The 23,382-nt window shown below is 44.1% G+C and overlaps 1 protein-coding gene across 1 annotated transcript in view; it reads right to left on the bottom strand.

The window, feature by feature from the left end:
* The window catches only part of SYNPR (synaptoporin), a 342,730-nt gene extending 320,627 nt beyond the window's left edge, over positions 1-22,103 (bottom strand). The window contains exons 1-2 of the mRNA XM_073644666.1: positions 21,556-22,103; positions 21,388-21,453 (exon numbers count right to left, since the gene is read on the bottom strand). Coding sequence (XP_073500767.1) covers positions 21,388-21,453; positions 21,556-21,573 — 84 coding nt within the window. The 5' untranslated portion in view covers positions 21,574-22,103. The remainder of the gene's footprint in view (positions 1-21,387; positions 21,454-21,555) is intronic.
* Positions 22,104-23,382: the final 1,279 nt, after the last annotated feature.

Here is a 23,382-nt window from a genome sequence, read left to right as displayed (position 1 = left end):
GATTTATTAAAAAAGAAAAACTGAAATATCACATGGTCATAAGTATTCAGACCCTTTGCTCAGACACTCATATTTAAGTCACATGCTGTCCATTTCCTTGTGATCCTCCTTGAGATGGTTCTACTCCTTCATTGGAGTCCAGCTGTGTTTAATTAAACTGATAGGACTTGATTTGGAAAAGCACACACCTGTCTATATAAGAACTCACAGCTCACAGTGCATGTCAGACCAAATGAGAATCATGAGCTCAAAGGAACTGCCCAAGGAGCTCAGAGACAGAATTGTGGCAAGGCACAGATCTGACCAAGGTTATAAAAGAATTTCTGCATTACTCAAGGTTCCTAAGAGCACAGTGGCCTCCATAATCCTTAAATGAAAGAAGTTTGGGACCACCAGAAGTCTTCCTAGACCAGGCCGTCCAGCCAAACTGAGCAATCGTGGGAGAAGAGCCATGTGAGAGAGGTAAAGAAGAACTCCAAGATCAGTGTGGCTGAGCTCCAGAGATGCAGTAGGGAGATGGGAGAAAGTTCCACAAAGTCAACTATCACTGCAGCCCTCCACTAGTCGGGCCTTTATGGCAGAGTGGCCCGACCCGACGGAAGCCTCTCCTCAGTGCAAGACATATTAAAGCCCGCATAGAGTTTGCTCAAAAACACATGAAGGACTCCCAGTCTATGAGAAATAAGATTCTCTGGTCTGATGAGACAAAGATAGAACTTTTTGGAGATAATTCTAAGTGGTATGTGTGAAGAAAACCAGGCACTGCTCATCACCTGCCCAATACAATCCCAGCAGTGAAACATGGTGGTAGCAGCATTATGCTATTGGGGTGTTTTTTAGCTGCAGGGACAGGACGATTGGTTGCAATTGAAGGAAACATGAATGCGGCCAAGTACAGAGATATCCTGGATGAAAACCTCTTCCAGAGTGCTCTGGACCTCAGACTTGGCCGAAGGTTCACCTTCCAACAAGATAATGACCCTAAGCACACAGCTAAAATAACAAAGGAGTGGCTTCAGAACAACTCTGTGACCATTCTTGACTGGCCCAGCCAGAGCCCTGACCTAAACCCAATTGAGCATCTCTGGAGAGACCTGAAAATGGCTGTCCACCAACGTTCACCATCCAACCTGACAGAACTGGAGAGGATCTGCAAGGAAGAATGGCAGAGGATCCCCAAATCCAGGTGCAAAAAAAACTTGTTGCATCATCCCCAAGAAGACTCAAGGCTGTACTAGCTCAAAAGGGTGCTTCTACTCAATACTGAGCAAAGGGTCTGAATACTTATGACCATGTGATATTTCAGTTTTTTTTTTTAATAAATTTGCAAAAATTTCTACATTTCTGTTTTTTTTCAGTCAAGATGGGGTGCAGAGTGTACTTTAATGAGAAAAAAAATGAGCTTTTTAGAATTTACCAAATGGCTGCAATGAAACAAAGAGTGAAAAATTTAAAGGGGTCTGAATACTTTCGCTACCCACTGTACATAAGTATATATCAGCAGTGAAGAAATTGTATACATTAGTATATATCAGCAGCGAAGAAACCGTATACATAAGTATACATCAGCAGTGAAAAAAAACATATACATAAGTATATATCAACAGTAAAGAAACCATATACATAAGAATATATCAGCAGTGAAGAAATCGTATACATGAGTATATATCAGCAGTGAAGTAACCATATACATTGGTATATATCAGCAGTGAAGAAATCATATACAATGGGGAAAAAAAGTATTTAGTCAGCCACCAATTGTACAAGTTCTCCCACTTAAAAAGGTGAGAGAGGCCTGTAATTAACATCATAGGTAGACCTCAACTATGAGAGACAAAAAGAGAAAACAAATCCTGAAACTCACATTGTCTGATTTGGAAAGAATTTTTTTCAAATTTTGGTGGAAAATAATTATTTGGTCAATTACAAACAAGCAAGATTTCTGGCTCTCACAGACCTGTAACTTCTTCTTTAAGAGGCTCCTCTGTCCTCCACTCATTACCTGTAGTACTGGCACCTGTTTGAACTTGTTATCAGTATAAAAGACACCTGTCTGCAATCTCAAACAGTCACACACCAAACTCCACTATGGTGAAGACCAAAGAGCTGTCGAAGGACACCAGAAACAAAATTGTAGCCCTGCACGAGGCTGGGAAGACTTATTCTGCAATAGGCAAGCAGCTTGGTGTGACGAAATCAACTGTGGGAGCAATAATTAGAAAATGGAAGACATACAAAACCACTGATAATCTCCCTCGATCTGGGGCTCCACACAAGATCTCACCCCGTGGGGTCAAAATGATCTCAAGAACAGTGAGCAAAAATCCCAGAACCACACGGGGGGACCTAGTAAATGACCTGCAGAGAGCTGGGACCAACGTTACACAGGCTACCATCAGTAACACAATACGCCGCCAGGGACACAGATCCTGCAGTGCCAGACGTGTCCCCCCGCTTAAGCCATTACATGTCCGGGCCCGTCTGAAGTTTGCTAGAGAGCATTTGGATAGTCCAGAAGAGTATTGGGAGAATGTCATATGGTCAGATGAAACCAAAGTAGAACTGTTTGGTAGAAACACAACTCGTCGTGTTTGGAGGAGAAAGAATGCTGAGTTGCATCCAAAGAACACCATATCTACTGTGAAGCATGGGGGTGGCAACATCATGCTTTGGGGCTGTTTCTCTGCCAAGGGACAAGGACGACTGATCCGTGTACATGAAAGAATGAATGGGGCCATGTATCGTGAGATTTTGAGTGCAAACCTCCTTCCATCAGCAAGGGCACTGAAGATGAAATATGGCTTGGTCTTTCAGCATGACAATGATCCCAAGCACACCGCCAGGGCAACGAAGGAGTGGCTTCATAAGAAGCATTTCAAGATCCTGGAGTGGCCTAGCCAGTCTCCAGATCTAAACCCTATAGAAAACCTTTGGAGGGAATTAAAAGTCTGTGTTGCCCAGCGACAGCCCCAAAACATCTCTGCTCTAGAGGAGATCTCCATGGAGGAATGGGCCAACATACCAGCAACAGTGTGTGCCAACCTTGTGAAGATTTACAGAAAACGTTTGACCTCTGTCATTGCCAACAAAGGATATACAGTCATGGCCAAAAGTATTGAGAATGAGACAAATAGTAATTTTTCCAAAGTTTACTGCTTCATTTTTTGTAATGGCAATTTGCATATACTCCTGAATGTCAAAGAGTGATCAGCTTAACAGCAATTACTGTACTTGCAAAGTCAATATTTGCCCAGAAAATGAACTTTAACCCCCAAAACACATTTCAACATCATTGCAGTCCTGCCTTAAAAGGAGCAGCTAACATCGTTTTATTGATTGATCCATTAACACAGGTGTGGGTGTTGATGAGGACAGGGCTGGCGATCAATCAGTCATGATTAAGTAAGAATGACATCACTGGACACTTTAATAGGAGGCTGGTTCTTGGTATCATTGTTTCTCTTCAGTTAACCATGGTTATCTCTAAAGAAACACGTGCAGCCATCATTGCACTGCACAAAAATGGCCTAACAGGGAAGAGTATCGCAGCTACAAAGATTGCACCTCAGTCAACAATCTATCGCATCATCAAGAACTTCAAGGAGAGAGCTTCCATTGTTGTCAAAAAGGCTCCAGGGCGCCCAAGAAAGACCAGCAAGCGCCAGGACCGTATCTTAAAACTGTTTCAGCTGCGGGATCGGACTACCAGCAGTGCCGAGCTTGCTCAGGAATGGCAGCAGGCTGGTGTGAGTGCTTCTGCACGCACTGTGAGGCGGAGACTCTTTGAGCAAAGGCTGGTTTCAAGGAGGGCAGCAAAGAAGCCACTTCTCTCCAGAAAAAACATTAGGGACCGACTGATATTCTGCAAAAGGTACAGGGAGTGGACTGCTGAGGACTGGGGCAAAGTCATTTTCTCTGATGAATCCCCTTTTCGATTGTTTGGGACATCTGGAAAACAGCTTATTCGGTGAAGAAGAGGTGAGCGCTACCACCAGTCTTGTCTCATGCCAACTGTAAAGCATCCTGAAACCACTCATATGTGGGGTTGCTTCTCAGCCAAGGGAATCGGCTCACTCACAGTCTTGCCTAAAAACACAGCCATGAATAAAGAATGGTACCAGAATGTCCTCCAAGAGCAACTTCTCCCAACCGTCCAAGAGCAGTTTGGCGCCCAACAATGCCTTTTCCAGCATGATGGAGCACCTTGCCATAAAGCAAAGGTGATAACTAAATGGCTCATGGAACAAAACAGAGATTTTGGGTCCATGGCCTGGAAACTCCCCAGATCTTAATCCCATTGAGAACTTGTGGTCAATCATCAAGAGATGGGTGGACAAACAAAAACCAACAAATTCTGGCAAAATGCAAGCATTGATTATGCAAGAATGGACTGCTATCAGTCAGGATTTGGTCCAAAAGTTGATTGAGAGCATGCCAGGGAGAATTAAAGAGGTCTTGAAGAAGAAGGGGCAACACTGCAAATATTGACTTGCTGCATTAACTCATTCTAACTGTCAATATAACCTATTGGTACTCATAATATGATTGCAATTATATTTCTGTATGTGATATAAACATCAGACAAACACTAATAAAAACCAGAGGCCAGCAGATCATGTGAAAATATAATTTTGGTGTCATTCTCAAAACTTTTGGCCATGACTGTATAACAAAGTATTGAGATGAACTTTTGAAATTGACCAAATACTTATTTTCCACCAAAATTTGAAAAAAAAATTCTTTCCAAATCAGACAATGTGATTTTCAGGATTTGTTTTCTCATTTTGTCTCTCATAGTTGAGGTCTACCTATGATGTCAATCACAGGCCTCGCTCATCTTTTTAAGTGGGAGAACTTGCACAATTGGTGGCTGACCAAATACTTTTTTTCCCCACTGTATATAAGTATATATCAGCAGTGAAGAAACCGTTTACATAAATATATATCAGCAGTGATGAAACCGTATACATAAGTATATATCAGCACTGAAGAAATCGTATTGTAACATACCTGGCGGCGTCCTTGCATAGTGGTCCATCTCCCACTGTGCAAGAGCGCGCACTTGATCTCCAGTCTGCTAGTCTGGCTTCCCTCCATGCTGTCTGCTTGCCTCTGTTTCTGCTGCTTAAGGGTGGCGCCCGATCACTTCCTGTTTCTTATACCTGCTGCAGACACACCCCTTGTGCGTCCTCAGCCTATTGCTGTCTGTCACCTGGTATTTAACCAAGCTCCTCCCAAGAAACCCTGCCTGAGCATTGTGTTCTGTCAGTTGGCTTCTGGTCACTGATATGCCAGGTCCCGTTTATATGTTTCCTGCCTTCGGTATCAGTTCCCGTGTCTGAACTGTGTCCTGTCCGTATTATCTTCTAGCCTGTTGTCTTCTGCCTATCCTGGAGGCTGTATTTCCAGGTCTGTGTGAACACGCTCCTAGCCTGTTCTTTCCGCCTTCTAGGGGCCGCATACCTAGACCCGTTCCTGTATCTTGCCTGTCCCTGTCTGAACACGCTCCTAGCCTGTTCGTTCCGCCTTCTAGGGGCCACTTACCTAGACCCGCTCCTGTATCTTGCTGCTGTGTCTGTTCTTGTCTGAATACTCTTCTAGCCTGTTTCCTGTTTTTCTCTATGTCCGTACCTTCCCTTTTTCTGCAGAGTCTGAACTCGTACCTAACTCCTGCTCGTTGTCACTGTACTTCCGTTTGTGAGTTTGTGATCCACTCGCTACTTCACTGCAAGTACCCTGTGGGTATCTGGTTCTGCCCTTCCCTTCCTGTCTGTTCTGTGTGAACAGAGCCCTGTCCCCCCTGCTCTGCCTTGCTCACCGCTCCGGCAGTTCTTGCCTGCTCTGCCTTGCTCACCGCTCCGGCGGTTCTAGCCTGCTCTGCCTTGCTCACTGCTCCGGCAGTCCTGCTCCGCTCTGACCCTTTGCTCACTGCTCCGGCAGTCTCGCTCCGCTCTGACCCTTTGCTCGCTGCTCCGGCAGTCTCGCTCTGCTCTGACCCTTTGCTCGCTGCTCCGGCAGTCTCGCTCTGCTCTGACCCTTTGCTCGCTGCTCCGGCAGTCTCGCTCTGCTCTGACCCTTTGCTCACCGCTCCAGGCGGCCTCGTCCTGCTCTACTATTGCTCACCGCTCCAGGCGGCCTCGTCCTGCTCTACTCTTGCTCACTGCTCCAGGCGGCCTCGTCCTGCTCTACTCTTGCTCACCGCTCCAGACGGCCTCATCCTGCTCTACTCTAGCTCACCGCTCCAGGCGGCCTCGTCCTGCTCTACTCTCGCTCACCGCTCCAGACGGCCTCGTCCTGCTCTACTCTCGCTCACCGCTCCAGGCGGCCTCGTCCTGCTCTACTCTCGCTCACCGCTCTGGGCGGCCTCGTCCTGCTCTACTCTCGCTCACCGCTCCAGGAGGCCTCGTCCTGCTCTTCTCTCGCTCACCGCTCTGGGCGGCCTCACTTTGCTGTGTTTGTCCGCCACATCTGTGGTTCTGTTCCTGAGTCCCAGTGTGCACTGGGTCCTATCCCGCCTGTGTTCCTCCCTGTCTGCACTCTAGCTGTGCTTGCCTGTACCCCCCTGCCTGCATACCCGCCTGCCTGCATACCAGTCGTGCTCGCCAGCATCCACCCGTCTGTATTCCAGCCGTGTCTGCATATACCCACCAGTCGGTGTGCCAGCCTAACCTGCCTGTTCCAGTATTCCCCTGTGTGGGTCAACAGCCGTGTCCGGGGTCTGACCTGGAGTAGCACCTGGTCCCTCGGCCCGGTTCCTCCCTGGTGCACTGGCGTCGTATGCCGTCGTGCGACCTTGGTCGGATCGGGCAGATACTTAGTTACGCCCCTCCAGGCACTCTCCGGTTCATGGCACAGTGGAATCACTACATATACACGCACACGCCGCTCAGCCCGGGCATGTGCATTACACGTATATACTGTATAAATAGATAACAGCAGATTTTAAGCATGGCAATTACTGCAGTAATCATCCATCATATACCATTTACCGTCCCCTGTTGTTTAATGTCACTCACTGTAATCATCCATCACATGCTCCCAGAACCCCAGATATTAACTATGATCAGTATTGTAAATAATCATCATGACATGCTCTTAGCTAATAATGGCATGATGTGCAGTTAATAAACTTTCAATAGACATTTTCCCCCTCACCCGTTCTGTAAAATAAGTCCCCAGGTTAAATTATGTAATATTCACAGGCCATCTTGGCTTGCACCCCCCAGTGAGCAGCAGGTAATTATCAATAGAGGCAAGATGCAATGCGACAATCTGAAAGTACAACAAGCCTCATAGGAATTAGGACATGTCTCTGAAGACATAGGTAATGGCATAGAGTGCAATGTGCGCACCAGGAAGTCAGTTGGCGACCAATCAGATGGCACTGGGCAGGGCCAAATATCCAATTATGAGAGGTTGAATTTTACACTGTCCCACCCCCGCAGAACACTATGACGCACACAGTGGTTGGGTGAGAGCAGATAGGCAAAGATGATGTGAGGAATAAGAGGACATCGGAAGAAGAGAACTAGCCCACTTGTATGGTGCCAATGCCTGACTCAAAGGAAATCTCAGCGACCGAGATCTGAATCAAAGTTGTCCTTTATTGCACATGTATTCACACACACATTTCAGAGCTGTTCTGGCTCCTTCATCAGGTACATAGAGCTGCTAACCTGGTGGGGCATTAGATATTCATAGTATATCTGTACATACTAACATTGACCTAAAAATACGTCCAGAATCTGTCTCCTCTGTATATCTCCAAAATAATGTCCTGATACTTTCCCACACGTAATCTCCAGTCAAGATCTCCTTCTCTCCTCCACACTTGTACGTTCTTCACCCAATCATCTACAAAACTTCTCCCGAGTTTCCCCCATCCTCTGGAATTCTGTCTCTCAACACATCCGATTCCATTACCTTTAGAACTTTCGGGCGGAACGTAAAAACCCATCAATGCAAGAAAGCTTACAGCCTGCAATGACCCCGCTGACACCTCACCACCACCTTCTACCCTACTGTCTCCTTCCCCATTATGCTGTAGGCTGTAAGCCCACAATTGCAGGGCCCTCTCCCCTCTGTACTAGTCTGTCATTGTTAGTTTGTTCATTGTTATTTATATTTGTATTTGGTATGTAACCCCTTCTCATGTACAGCACCATGGAATCATTGGTGCTCTAAAAATAAATAATAATAATAATCTGTATGTACCTGATGAAGCAGCTGGTTATGTGAATACATATGAAACGCGTTGTGTGAATGTAGCGCCCCGAGGGCTCGGTTGCTACAGGGGTATTGCACCTCAACCAGAGGTGTGATATTCCACTCCCAGGTAAGGATGGAGTGTGGACCAGGGCTCAGTTAGCTGCATGCACACACACACACACTCACCCCATTTCTGGGGGACAGCTCGACGGTGCTCCCAGCTGCGGGCACAACTGACCATGTCCCTGGCTGGAGTGGGGAGGGGGGAAGAGAACCCAGTGGTGTAGGAGCAGAAATGGGGCGGTTTCTGGAGCATAGGAAGGAGCTCATTGGGTGCAGGTCACCTGAGCTCAGGCACAGAGAGACAGATAAAAGGTGGGAGCCATCTTAGTGGAGAGAGCAGAGTAGTAGTTCATCAGTCAGAGCAGAAGGGAGAGAGAGCTGACAGGGAGCCGAGGCTCAGCCTGAGCTCAGCTCCACGAGGCAGGCCTAGAGAAAAGGCCGGGGCCAGAGAGGAGAAGAGAAGAAGGAGAAGGAAGGAAGGAGAAGAGACAGAGGAGTGGAAGGGCTCCAGAAACAAGAAGGCAGAAGGGACCCTAAGAGTGCAGAACGGCCAGCAACCGTTGCATACCCCATTATATCGGGTGGAAGGGTCAGGCTGTGGAAAGATACCGGATCCCTAAGTTGGTGGAGGCGAATCTACCCTCAGCCAAGAACCGGAGGTTGTGACCATTTATTGGTGCGACCCCCAGCTAAACCTGCTAGGAAGGCACCATATAGGATAGCGGGAAGTGAAGGCCAACGCTTACTCGACACGGTCCGCGGTAGCCGGACAGAAGTCAGGACACTGGTGGGGCACGAGAGGCCAGAGAAAGGACAGAAGGGGGTCCTGTGCCATACTCCTGAATTGCCTGGGGGTTGACCGAGCTCCTCACCTGGTGGACGCAGCACGGCTCGGGCAGTCCTTGCTAACAGAAGTGACTTGGATAACAACTGTGAGTAAAAGACCCTGGACTGCATGATTGGACTCTGTGTGATTTCTGCTGCGCCTGCACCATCAACCCCAGCATCCACTTACACTGCCCTGAGGCTACACTCTTCCCGTGGGGAGTTATCCTACCCCTGTGCTGCACACCAGCACTAGCCTCAGCGGTCTGCCTCGCAGCGGCGGTTATCCCTGACCGCAATCCACGGGTGGCGTAGTCGGACATTTAAAGCACTGATTGATAGACTGCCACAATTTGGTCTGACCACCCTGAGCCCCGGGATCGGGTTGCCACTACTACCCCCAGCATCATACAGAAGCCCGGTTCCGGGTACCCCACGGCCCAGGGGGCGAGTCATGAACACATGTACATAAAGAATTATTTTGACTCAGATCTCGATCGGTGAGTCTTCATTCAAGTCACACAATGCAAGTGAGTCATTTTTTTTTCTAAGGCCCTCCAGACCAATCCGACCAGAAGAAGAACCCACTGGCTGCAGTTACACATCCAACTATATGCCTCCATAGCACTCTGCACAACGCTGTCAGGTTTGCAGCTCTATATTAATCTGTTCCACATGTTGATTTTAATTTTGTTATGCCCTGTTTGTACAGGTCTTTTTATGTTTTTTTTTGTGAGACGTTGAGGTCCGGATTAGGGCTATGGTCCGAAGTCAATATATCAAATAATAACAACCAGTAAGAAAACAGGAGCCACGAAAGGTTTGTACTAAACATGAGCAAATGGATTCATCCAGTGGCCACGTCAGCCGTCTGTGGCTCCGAGGTAGAAACCCAATGAACTGCCTCCTACCTGCTGGCTTTTTTTATGTGTATTCCTGGCACAATGTTATTGTTTCGGCATGACACACACACAACGTTGCCCCAGGACTACATATCCAAACAGCAGCCAAGGATGCTAGCAGTTAGGAGGCATTTTGCTTAGGTAAGGTCCGTTAACCATGGACAACTGATCTGCCCACTTATATTCAAAAACTGAAAAATTGGAGTGCTGACTTCAAATACATATAATCAATTAGAATAACTTTATTAATCACAAAAATATTATTTACAAAAATCGCACACAATAAAAAAGAAGTAAACATGAACAAGAAGATATAATATCGCCCTGGGAAAAGGAGCACATAAGCTAGCCACAAAAACAATGTACCAGCAAAGTACATGTGTATATAGCTTAACTCACCATTCGTATGAGTCTTATAAGCTCATTATCTAGCCGCAAAAACGATGTACCAGCAAAGTGCATGTGCATATAGATCATAGCTAATAAAGCTTACCCATGATAAATTGCATGTGCAAGATCCCAGAGGTCTTCCTGTGAATCATTTAATATGATATGCCTATTAGCAGGTACAGGGTTCTTTGAATTAATTAATTTATCTCTAGTTTGTACCTTTTTTTCCAGGCTATGTCCAACTACACAGCTCCACTTTAAATAGATCACTGATTTGATATCTTGGAGGGGATGGTCACCTTGGTGTGGGAGCCATGGAACCCAGGTTGAGATCATAGTCCGAAATTGCAGAGCCTCTGCCAAGCATGGCAAAAGCAAAGGGGTAAGAACAATGGAATTGGAAAGTAAACCCAATTCGAGAGACGACCAGGACCAGTCACAAAAACCCGATGCTGGAGCGGGAAACGGTGAGTTGAACAAATCAGTTGTTCTGGAGATGGGAGTCGAGAACAAATTCCCACAACCAACTAGTGGTACCATCCAGGGTCGAGCTCCATATCAGGCTACTTGTCTTTGGGATGTTCACCGTCGCATAAATTACAACTTTTTCTACCAAGCATTGTCCACCCAGATATCATCAATAAACCAAACTTTGAGGGACTGGTATCAAGTTTTTTTTCCAAAACATATCTGCACTTTTTCTACTGTAGACTATGTTTTCTCCTACATATGGCCACTTCTAAACTCTCAATGGACAAAGGAAATATTCTACAGATCAAGAGCAAGTTTTTTTTCCTGTACACAATACTGCCTGCCAGTGCCGAAGCCATATGTTTCCAAGGTGATAAGCTTTCCTTTTTTTTTGCAAAAGACTTCTGAAATAGAGCATACATAGATTAATCCTCCCTGGAGAAACCAGCTTCTTTGAGTAATTTCCGTAGCTTTAAATGAAATAATTAGTCTGTTGATATTTTCTGTGGTTTTTTTTTTCATTCTTGCTCTGCTCAGATCAAACCCAGGATAGAACAAGAGAGACGTGAGGATTTACTATATAGGACCCATCATCACTCATGGATGGACAGAAAAACAGATGAAAGACCGAAGATGGGAGCACAGAGCCAAAGACAGTGCTTCAGGGAGCTCAATGTCTTCTATCAGGACGATGCATGTGCATATAAATCCGGGCACACATGACTGCTCGAGCCTGGTGCCAGCGCCTGGTGTTATGTGCCATCTCAGATTCAGAGCTTTGTGGTGGCTACATGATATTCATACACAACAGCTATGAACATAACCTCTCCCGATGTTCAAAGCCTCTTTGGTACCATAGTAGTCGAAAGGAACTTTAAAAATTGTTTGCAGAAAATAGGAAGAAACCACCAAGTATCCAATATTAAGATCAACGCGTTTCGACTGCACCAGTCTTAGTCATGATCTAGATCAAGATCTAGATCTGATTTCCATATTTATGGTTTTATTGGATTTTCATAAAGTTTTTGGACATTTTATTTTCCTGGAGATTTCTTCCTACTTTCTGCATTGTTTCCCACCCGGACCAGGGCGGCTCCGTGCGATGGCTCTTCAGAAGCAAGGTGAGCTGACTTTTCCTTTCCCCCTCTCCCTATATTACATTTAAAAAATGTTTGGTAGCTTTATTTTATACTATACTTTATTTTTAAAAAAAAATTGGAATAAAAACCAAAAAAATCAATAACACTACTAAGGACCCTTGGTTATTTTTTCTGGCAGGGGCAGGCATGTGATCACTTTATAATCTACGAGCCTTTATCAAATGTGGGAGAAAACCAAAGAACCCAAAGGAAACCCACGCAAACACGAGGAGAACATTCAAAATCCATGCAGATGTCATCCTTGGTGGGATTCAAACTCAAGACCCCAGTGATGCAGAGAAGCAGTGCTAACCGCTACCCAACTATTATCCGGCTGATTAAAGGGTTGTTCAAGCTTTTTTTAACCAAGAAAAACACCACTCTTGTTCATGGGTTCTGTCTGAAATTGTATTTCCCATTCACTTGTAAGTGAACTCTTCTTTAAAGGAGTTCTCTGGTTTCAGATCCTGTGCTCAGTTTGTTAGAAAAAAACAAAATGCACTTTACTCACCCTTCCCAGGTCCATCGCTGGTCCTTGTGTCTGCTATGACGTCATGTCGACAGTGCGGCAGCCAATCAGTGATCTCAGCGGCTCTAAGCGGGACACATAGCCCATGAGGATCCAGATTATGCTTCCCTCGAGGTTAAAGCCTTACACTGTCCACATTATCTCAGTTGTAGCACCTCATTGAGGTCCCACACAGTCTTCAAGATACTTTTTCTTGGTCACCAACTCTCTACTTTGGACTTGGCACTGCCTTCACATTTATGGGTCTCTATCTAACTCTATCTCAGGATGCCCCCCTGCGGCTTCCACTTAGGTGCACAGCCACCTCCACCACATTCAACTTACCACTACAGACCTCCTTGTAAAAGTTCATGCTTACTACCATTAGCACCACATGTCGTATTATTGCACACTTTCTGTTTGCCTCTGTATAAACTCCGTTCATCTCCTACTAAAAGTGTCGTGCAGTGCTTCAGTGCCACAAAACACACCTGACACTGATAACGTCTTCTTTCAGTGGGTGGCCAAAAAGTTATAATTCTTGCTATCCAGCTACTCTGTCGCGGCACAACAGCGCCACTCTGTATTGAACATCCTACCCAAGCCAGAAAAGCTACTACCAATAAAGGTGGATTACATTAGAGCATGACCACTGGAACCTTTGTTTAAATTGGGCTTTATGGCTTTTAAATCCTTGTTAGGAGATTTAGAGTTAATGGTCAAGTGCCTACCCATCAAAAGTTGAAAGGATACTAGAGTGTAATGCTTTGGGTCAGTTTCACACATCTGTGAAGCACAGATCATGCTTGGATCTCAAAACCTGGCCCATCCGAGTAGTTACTGATATTTAAAGGGGTTGCCCACTGCTCGAACAACCACTTCTTAATCCCTATGTTTCCCGTTGGTTGTGTCATGCGATCCCTGTGGCCAATCAAAGCTGCCTTCACTTACCTCTCCTTTGGACAAATGACGAAATCCAGGGGAAGTGAGAGAGTAGCTGCGGCTCTCACTTCCTCTAGATGTCAATTACATCCGTAGAAGGGGAGAGTGAAGCCAGTGCTGATTGGCCACAGGGATCCTATGACATAACAATGTCAAGAGATCCCCGGGAGAGCCAGTGCAGATACCGCTGGAACGGCGCTGGCATCGGATGTGAGTATAAGTGTTATTATTTTACAAGCGGAAAACATAGGTGATAGAGATGGGGTTGTCCGAATTATGGACATCCCCTTTAATGTGGTTTTCCACGGAATAGATGAAATCTTCCACAGCTCTCGTTCCGATGCTTTTCCAGTCCCCGCTGGTCTGTGCTTCCTGGTTCCATTCCGGAATGATTAGTGGAAAGGAAATTACTAACACTAATGGTGATCATTTTGTCACATAAGGTCCTACACAACTTATTGGAACTATGTGAGTTTTCGGTTGCAGAGATGAAATTTTGGGATTTTGAGATTAAGTTATGGTTATCTCCTTTACCCAATAGTACATTTAAGATAATACTTGGACAGTATCTTAACACATTTCGATAAATGTGAAAAAAATATTTCCTTGTAGTGATCAGTGTTATGAAAATACTCAAGTTCTCTGAATCACTGGAATGGTGTCACATGAATCACTAAGGTGTTGGTATTTGCACATAAGGTATCTCACACTCCAGATAAGATAGAAAGCCCGCTGAGTCATATGTGATATAAGAATGTGACAAATGTTAGATGATTGCAGTGGGCTGGTCACACAAAGTATTTCTAACTTCATAACAAATACTGTATGAAACTGGATCCTATACTTGCAATAGATGAGTCCCGTGCGCCACTCTGTTGTCCGTGCACACTTGGTGCAACCCGCCACAAGGTTGTAGCAATATATAGAAATCCAGGAACCAAGGCACCAGACGTCCTCCTTTGCTAGTACAGGAAATTCACAACGTTTCGGCCGCGCAGGGCCTTTATCAAGCCATAACAAAAGAGAGATATGCATATGTCTCTTTTTTAATAGCTTAATAAAGGTCCTGCGCGGCCGAAACGTTGTGAATTTCCTGTACTAATAAAGTTCGCGAAAAGAGGACAATTGGTACCCTGGTTCCTGGATTTCTCTGAAACTGGATCATATACAGAAATTAGAAGCATTCCGTGTGAGACAGATTAATAGACACTGCGTAATCCAATGTGTTTTATTTCAAATTTTCCAACATATTTTTGGAAAAGAAATAATCTAAATAAGCATAGAGACTTAAAGGAAACTCATCAGGTCCATTTTACTACTGAATCTAGTGGTATATCTGTATAGATTCTAGCGCCGCAAGAAAAATGACACCTGTTTTGTAGTAATCCGATGTGCCAGTGCGGAGAAATCAAACTTTGAAGCCACATGTGAGTTAGCCTGGAAGTGCTGTGCATTGACACACCCTCAATGCACTTCCAGGCTAATTTGCATGTAGCTTTAAACCTTGATTTCTCAGCGCTGGCACATCGGATTACTACAAGACAGGTGTCATTTTTACTGTTTCACTTAGACCTATACAGCCATAAGGTTAGTTTATAGGACATGCAGTTTCTTTTCTCTGTAATCACATGTACACAATTATAGATCCATATGTTTGGCTCCATTGTTTTTAAAGGGGATAACACTTGAGTAGTTGGAGATTTACCAATCAGTGAGCTGATTTGTGATTTTCCAATTTCTTTCCTTAATAATGTCTGCTTTACACAATGCCTACTCATTAAAAGGGTCTCTTAAAAATAAGCTGATCAGAAAGTGTCCTCCTGCGGAGCCACCGCAAAGCAGATTAAGCCTTACACACATTCTATTAAAATCTATGGTTTGCCTGGATAATAAAGGACATGACAAGTTTCCCCTTCTATTCACCCAGAATTTCCTAATTCCATACCTACAAACATACCAAAGCATCCCTGATCTTTCACCTAAAAACTGAACAAAGTATGACCTTCCAGCATTCACTCCCCATAAAGAGTTAAAACTGCTTTTAGTCAACATAGCTGTCTAATATATTCAGAAACTGTTCCATTTCTTATGCTCTATAACTTTTGAGAAAGTGAGAAATTCCCCTTCTTTAGCATTCTACCAGTACTATAGGTGTTGGAACTTTTTCTCCTTAACTTTCCAGCATACTTGGTTTCTGCTTTTGTCCAATGGATTGACTGTTTTGTCCTGAAAAGATGTCTTTCTGTTATGCCTGTATGCAGTTTGATAGACATGAGAGTGGAAGCACGGAGCGGCAAAGACCTGCCCCCCATTTCCTGTAATCTGTCTCAGCATCCGTGGTGCTAGAGACCAATTACACTTGTCAACAGGCAGTGGAAAGCAAGTTAGAAATGGGAGAGACATCTAGTGGCCGACACTTTGGAATAACTTGTTTTGCTCTTATGCTCTGTAACTTTCCAGCCACTCTTTTTGATTATTTATTATTATTTTATTATATTTCTGATATTGTCCAATGGCTTGCCTATACTGAACTGAAAGCCGCATCTCTGTTATGCCTATATGCACTTTGACAAACATAAGAGTGGAAGCACAGAGAGGCAAAGACCCTCTCCCCACTTTCTGTAATCCGTTTACACATATTTATTAAGTCCGCCAAATATGCAGATTTTTATGGTCTTTACCAAGGGGTAATTGCTCATAGGATCCTCTAGGCTGCTCTGCATTATTACCCTGTGAGCAATGAACCTTGATAGCCAAAATGTCAGTGCTTGTCCAGTTTACTGTGCTTGCGATTTAGAATTCTGCAGCATCGGATTCTGTGACTTCCAGTGACGTAGCCTGGGGCGACACATCATATCTCCTAGTGTGCCTGTTTACAAGCTGCAGAATAGTCAGGATGCACCGCTGCAACTTGCTGCTGATGCCCTCTGCAACTAACCCCGAGCGGAGGGAAGCAGAACCTCTTATACCCTTTGACATTCTGGGAGTTTTCAGGCGTTTCTCTCCATCAGTTCACTTCTCCATCAATCACTTCGCTGACCTCAGGATGGGGCATCAATACCAGATCATTATTGATCAGACACCAAGGACCTCCACCAACCAGCTGTTCCAAGCTCCAGAAGAATAAGGGCTGTTCTGCAGCACCAGGCAGCGCCCTCTACAGATTTAATGAAGCTTTGCGTGATAACTTCTGAGCTTGTGGCAGCTGATTGGTGCTGGTGCCGGGTGTCAGACCCCTACTGATCTGGTATTGGTGACATATCCTGAGGAGAGGTCATCAATATATTCTGACTTCACAACCTCTTTAAGGGAGGCTGATATCTCATATCATTTAGGGTCTGTTCAGGGGTCTGAATTAATTGAGGTGTCTGATCAGGGGGGAAGAATTTATGAGGCGGTATGGCCGAGGGTCTGAATTAACTTAGTGGTTTGGGGACCAAATTAATTTTTGGTTCTGGTTGTAGGTCTGAATTAATTTTTGGGTATGAGCTGGGACATAAATTTATTATGGCATCTTGACTGGGAACTATAAAAAGGTAAAAGCAGGAGGAGGAGTCATCCAGGCACGCCTCAGGGGGGTCAGATCTTAAAGTTTGCAGGAATAAGAAGTAAAAGTTGACCCTACATTTAGTGAGGGCCTATATCAGTGCAAGCAGCGGCTTCATTACAAAAACTTACCAAAACTTTTTTTATGTTACCACCCTACACCTCTGCAGAGACTATGCCCACCTACTACATCCCCCTGCTTCTAAGCATAAACAGTGGCAAAGCACGCAGCCACTATGGGGCCCATTAGCCCATGAGCTGGGGGGGCATGGTATCATACTACTTGGGGGGATACCTTGGGGGCCATCATTCTATTTAGAGTGCTATTTGAGGGGCCATCATACTCTTTGGAGGACTATGTGGTGGCCATCATACAAATGGAAGACTATGGGGGGGCATCATACTATTTGGAGAACTATGTGATGGGCCATCATACTATTTGCATGGCTATGTAGTGACTACTATGTTATTTTGAGGGCTGAGTGAAGGCCATTATAATATTTGGAGGACTATGTGATGTCCATTATACTGTTTGGAAGGCTGTGTGGAGGCCATTATACTGCTTGGAGAGCTATGGGAGGGGGAGACTGTTATACTGTTTGGAGATCTGTGTGGGGGCCATTAAGCTATTAAAAGAGATATGGGAGGGAGGGACCATTGTACTGTTTGGGTGGCTTGGCTATTATACTATATGCTGGCCATTATACAGTGTAGTTGGTTGTGTCGGAGCCATTATACTGTCTGAAGGGCAATGTGGGTGGCCAGTATTCTGTTTGAGGGCTTATGGGGGCCATTAAAATGTGTGTGGACCATTTTACAGTGTGGAGGGTTATGTGGGGGCGATAATATTGTGTGTAGGGTTGTGGGGACCACTATACTGTATGTAGGGTAGTGGCGGCCACTATACTGTATGAAGGGCCATCATATTTTGCGGAGCGCTGTGTCGGGGCCCACATAATACTGTGGGGGTGGGACTATGAGGGCCACCATGCTGTGTTGGGGTCACTTTGGGTGAATCACACTGTACAGGGGGGATTCTGTAAAGTCATCATACTGTGTGTGGAGGGTACTGTGGTGGAATCCACTGTGGGGGTATCTTACTGTGTTTGGGGGCCCATTTTTTGACATCATACTTTATGGGGGTTATGAAAGAGGTATCTTAGTGCGTAGGAGCACTAAGGGGCTTCAATAGGGACAAAATTACTTTGTAAGGGCTGCAAAGTTGTGAGATATGCTCTTATGTGACCCCACTAAATATTTTTTTTTGCGGGTGGTGGCCCAATTAGGACTTCTGCTATGGGGCATCATGATTTCTATTTATGCCCCTGCTCAAAAGCCCTGTCATGTTGCATCTCCCCTCAGCCTCACCCCCACCCGAACACTTTCTATTCCCTCAGCCCTCTCTTTCCTCATGCAAAGCCACCTTGCCTTCCTCTCTTGCCCCCTTACAGAGCCCGCTGCCCACCTATAGTCTCCAACCTGCACCTTCACAAAGCCTCTAGAGTTTGTGTTTTATCTCTGCTTCGCTCCTGAAACTGTGGATATATTCACACTGAATCTTTTTGCAGTGGTCAAAAACATTAAAAAAAAAAAAAAAAACAGTAGATGTCTGTAAGTCCTATATGAAGTGCAATGCTTTTGGAGAAATATTACAAATCCATCAGCGCTTCTCCTGACAGATCTACAGTGGAGAGGGAAGAGAGGGAAGAACACAGAACAGGGTATAGACAAAGAGGAAAGCACATGGAGAGGAAATGAGTGCAATATTGTAGCAATTGTAATCCATGATAGCAACAGATCTCACATCCAGCCTATATTACTGAGAGGGACAATCCCACAAGACAAAAATCTGAAACTTGAATTAGGCTACAAAGTGTTAATCAGGGTATGTGAAAATGAATGAAGACATGCAGATTGTAGGCAAACAGTGTAATCTTATTAACTAAAAATAACAATTAAGTTAAGGTCTATTACCTTTAAATTTTACATTATAAACAGTTATTACAATTACTATTATGATTATTCACCGGAAATAGAGAATTGGATTTTTATTAAAAACAATGCAAAAATGATTTAAATAGTTCAAGATTTGCAAAATCCTAATGAATGCACATAGAAAGAATAGGAACGATAAAATCCTAAAACATTGGGCGCATAACAATGTGAATCTTAAACGCAAACCTCACACTAAAACTATTACTAATTACATATTGAAAAAAAAAAACAATTTCAAACATTTGCACAATATTCACATGTAGCCCCCCTAGATATCCAGTGTGTTCCTTGTTAAGAAAGTCTGATTAATGCCATATGACGTGCTCTGAACTTTCCGTTCAGCTGCGTTCTGCGGGACGTGAGCCCTACTGGCAATGCAAGTCATGTGACCTGCAAATATCACCACTGATAAGGATCAGAGAAATAAACAGTGACATTGTTCAGCCAGCCAATTACATCTCGTCTTCATTGTTCTGCTGTAATAGACACAACACTGAATCATAATTATAAGGGAGGCAAATCCAGCCAGAACCCAAACTCCTCAGGTCCAGAGACACTTATATCTAGAATTAGAAGCTTATTGCTTGGTGATAAAGAAAATAACAGGTAGAGAATTATTCAGAATCTCTTAAATGGGAGCCCTACATTATCTGTCGATCCACTGATAAAGTCTATCTATCTATCTATCTATCTATCTATCTATCTATCTATCTATCTATCTTTTCTGCATATTTATATCTATCTATATTTTATCTAGTGTTTTATTGATCTATTTACAGTATCTACCAACCTAACCCTCTCATATCTATCTACCATTCATCCTTCCTTCCTTAATTCCATCCATTCCTTCCTTCCTTACTTCTTTCCATCCCTCCCTTCCTTCCTTCCTCCCTCCCTTATTTATCCCTCCCTTTCTTCCTTCCTCACTTCCTTAGATCAATCCTTCCTTCTTTCTTGCTTCCTCCTCTTCCTTCCTTAATTCCTCCCTTTTCAACCCTTCCATCCTTACTCTCTTCCTTTCATCTTCCCTTCCTTACTCCCTCTCTCCTCCATTCATTTCTTCCTTCCTTTCATCTTTCCCTCCTTAATTCCTTCTTTCCTTCCTCCCTTCTTTCCGTTCTTCCTTTCTTCCTTCTTTCCTTCATTCCTCCCTCCCTTCTGTCCTTCCTTCCTCCCTTCTTTCCATTCCTCCTTCTTTCCTTCATTCCTCCCTCCCTTCCTCCCCCTTCCTTTGTTCCTTCCTCCCTCCCTTCCTTCCTCCCTTTTTTCCTTTCTTCCTTCATTCCTCCCTCCCTTCCTTCCTGCCTCCCTCCCTTCCGTCCTTCCTTCCTCATTTCTTTCCTTTCTTCCTTCTTTCCTTCATTCCTCCCTCCCTCCCTTTCTTCCTTCCTTCCTCCCTCCCTTTCTTCCGTCCTTTCTTCTGTCCTTCCTCCCTCTATTCCTCCCTCCCTTCCTCCCTCCCTCCCTCGATTCCTTCTTTCCTTCCTTCCTCCCTTCCTTTCCTCCATCCTTCCTTCCTTCCATTTGCCATCCATCCATCCATCCATCCATCCATCCATCCATCCATCCATCCATCCATCCATCACTCCGTCCTTCTATCCTTCTCTCTACAGTATCTATGTATCTTCCCTTCCCTCTTGTTACATTACACAATTCTTCTGTTTTTGTAGCAGAAATCATTCTGACAGGTCATACGCTAAGGGACAAATGATTTCATTGAGCTAGTTACCAAGCCATCCCTAAATATACACAGATTATGTAATAAAACATTTTTACCTCTAGACTCCTGGGTTTAGGGAGAGAGAGAGAGAGAGATCTCAGCTGCTGCAGAATCTCTTAGATCACAAGACAGTTCTTAAATCAATACTGTAGACAGTAAAGACTTCGGGAAAAAGGAGATTTACAGCAACTGAACTGAGTATATTTGGAAAACAGTAGATACTTAGTAGCCAAAATGACACAAGGGTGCATGCTATCCTACATGTAGGTACAGCAGGTGAATATAATATGTAACTGTTAGTAAGAAGATATCAGTGACTTGTGCTACACTCAACTCTCATCTATTGATTGTATACATAATAAAGACATATCTATCTAATCACATCTTACCCAAAGAAGCATATTGTAAGTGAGATATTTTGGTGAACTCTTGGAGCAACCTCCCTCACAAGGTCCCCCTTACTTTGATATCCAAAGTCTACACATATAATAATCTATAAAACACAGATTATACAAATTGAAATTCTCCATTTCTGTAACCAATGCATTGGTTTCCTCCCATTCGTTTACAGATAAGACTGCAAGACAGGTGTTCCAAAATACACCCCCTCCATACCCCCACCTTTACCCCAGGGTGGAGGGGGGTCCCTAAAATGAAAAAAAAAGGGGGATAACTCACCCATTCTAAGATACGAAGAAACGCCAGGGGCTCTTTCACTATTCGAAAAGACCCCGATGTTGCAATCTTGGGAGGGAAAGAAAGAATATGTTTACCACTAATGTAACACACAATGGAAGGAGATGAACATTCAGCCTTCTTCTTCCTCCATAGACGGCATGCTCTTACCTGGTTTAATATGTCCATTTTGTCTTTTCCGCCACCAAATAAGTTGCAATATTTGTATTATAAAGCCTTACGCTCAGTCGCTTCGACAATGTAGACGGGAAGGCAGCGCTCATCGCACACTTTATTCTAACGGAGCCAGCGACACAGTGAGAGTGAGCAAAGAAAGTCAGCCGTTCCTCTGGGTCCTAAAGACAACCATGTGCGAAACACATTACATTTTGTGTTGCCTGAGTACTGAGTACTGACTTGCTCGTAGCTTTCAGTCCAAGCCGCGGAAAAGGATTTGAGTTGTCGGATGGGTCTGGTAAAATATAAAAAAAAAATTCAACCAATGTTCCCAAAAATCTTCTACATTTTTTCCTAAATACTTGGATTAGATTGTTTTTAACTTTTCTTTCCTCCTTTAATAAAATGTCAACTTAGTTCCATATTGTTTTTCTCTATATACATTTACTCCATTACAATGATTTTATCCGGAAAGGTTCGGAGGAAGAAGAACTCACACGCAAGGATGACTCGGCTCTAAATTTAGAGTTATCCCCCCCTCCCCAGTACTCCTTAAATAGGACTGTTTGACAACCCCCTTTCTTGTTACAAGGGCTCATTGATACTGACATCTCCAGCAATAAGTTATAATCAGCAAGTGTTTAGATCCTCTACAGCGCCACCACAGGTGAAATGAAGGTATTACAGAGAACTTATTTAAATGAATTGTTCATGTTCAGGGCTTAGATGTTAATGACCTATCCCAATGATAGTTGATCAAGGTCAGACATATCATTGATGCAACCTGTGCAGCCACGCAGGGGGCCAAGAGGTGAAGGGGCCCATTTCTCCCTCCAAAGCAATGGGAATTGTTCATTATAATGAGTTATTGGAATGCAAAATGACCATATACTGTTCTTGCACAGGTGCCATCTTCTGTCTGTGTCTGCCAGTGTAGCTAATCAATATCAAATCCATGGGGGTCCGACATTTGGCACCCCCATGATCTGGTGTTATCAGCTCTGGAGATATCTGGATGCAAAGGGAGCATGTAGCCAGAGCAGCACAGCTCCATACATCGTGTAGTGGCCGTTTATGGATACTGCAGCTCCGATCCAATTTACTTCAATAAAAGCTAAGCTGCAGTACCTTGGAATGACCACTACTCATTGTATGGAGCTGTGCTTTTCTGACTCTATACAGTGTGTTCATCCGGCTTCAACCAGAGCTGGTAACAACTGTTGGACCCCCACTAATTTACTAATTTATTGATGACCTATTCTAAAGCCCACCATACACATGAGATGGCTGTCAGCTGAACAATGCTTCGACTAATTGTTTTGTCAGCAGCCATCTTGGCTGCGTCTCCCATACACAGGAGCACTCGTAAACTCTGTAAAATCTGTAAACAGTGAAGACAGATTTTCTCATTACTTACATAGGGGATGACAGTTGGTTCTTTTAAAATTTTATGTAGAGGGGAAGGAGCTAGGGGCAGACGCAGGCATTCTCCATAGAACTTTATGAGCACCAACTGTAATCTCCTGTTTCAGTAATGGGAAAGTCTGTGCTCACTGAAGACACATTTTACCCATGAATTGAGATTTTTGAGAGTGAAAGTTCAGTCCGTGAGGAGAAAAAAGTGGATTTCTTTGGTAAGGTATATTACAAAGTTTCATATTTTCATATGTACTATGGATTTATGAAAAAAAAATAAAGAAAGCAATGGTATAACTCCTATCATATTCAATTGTCTGAGGCCTCCATACATATAATACTGTTGGCTAAATCTGACGATATCAGCCAGTTCAGTTGACATTAGTCTAATTTATATGGGGGCTT

Source organism: Phyllobates terribilis, unplaced genomic scaffold, assembly GCF_046119375.1.
Source record: "Phyllobates terribilis strain yellow unplaced genomic scaffold, ASM4611937v1 Scaffold_8__6_contigs__length_399053987, whole genome shotgun sequence".
In the NCBI taxonomy this organism is placed as follows: domain Eukaryota; kingdom Metazoa; phylum Chordata; class Amphibia; order Anura; family Dendrobatidae; genus Phyllobates; species Phyllobates terribilis.
Note: the sequence above shows the minus strand (reverse complement) of the source record. Positions and strands in the feature narration are given on the sequence as shown.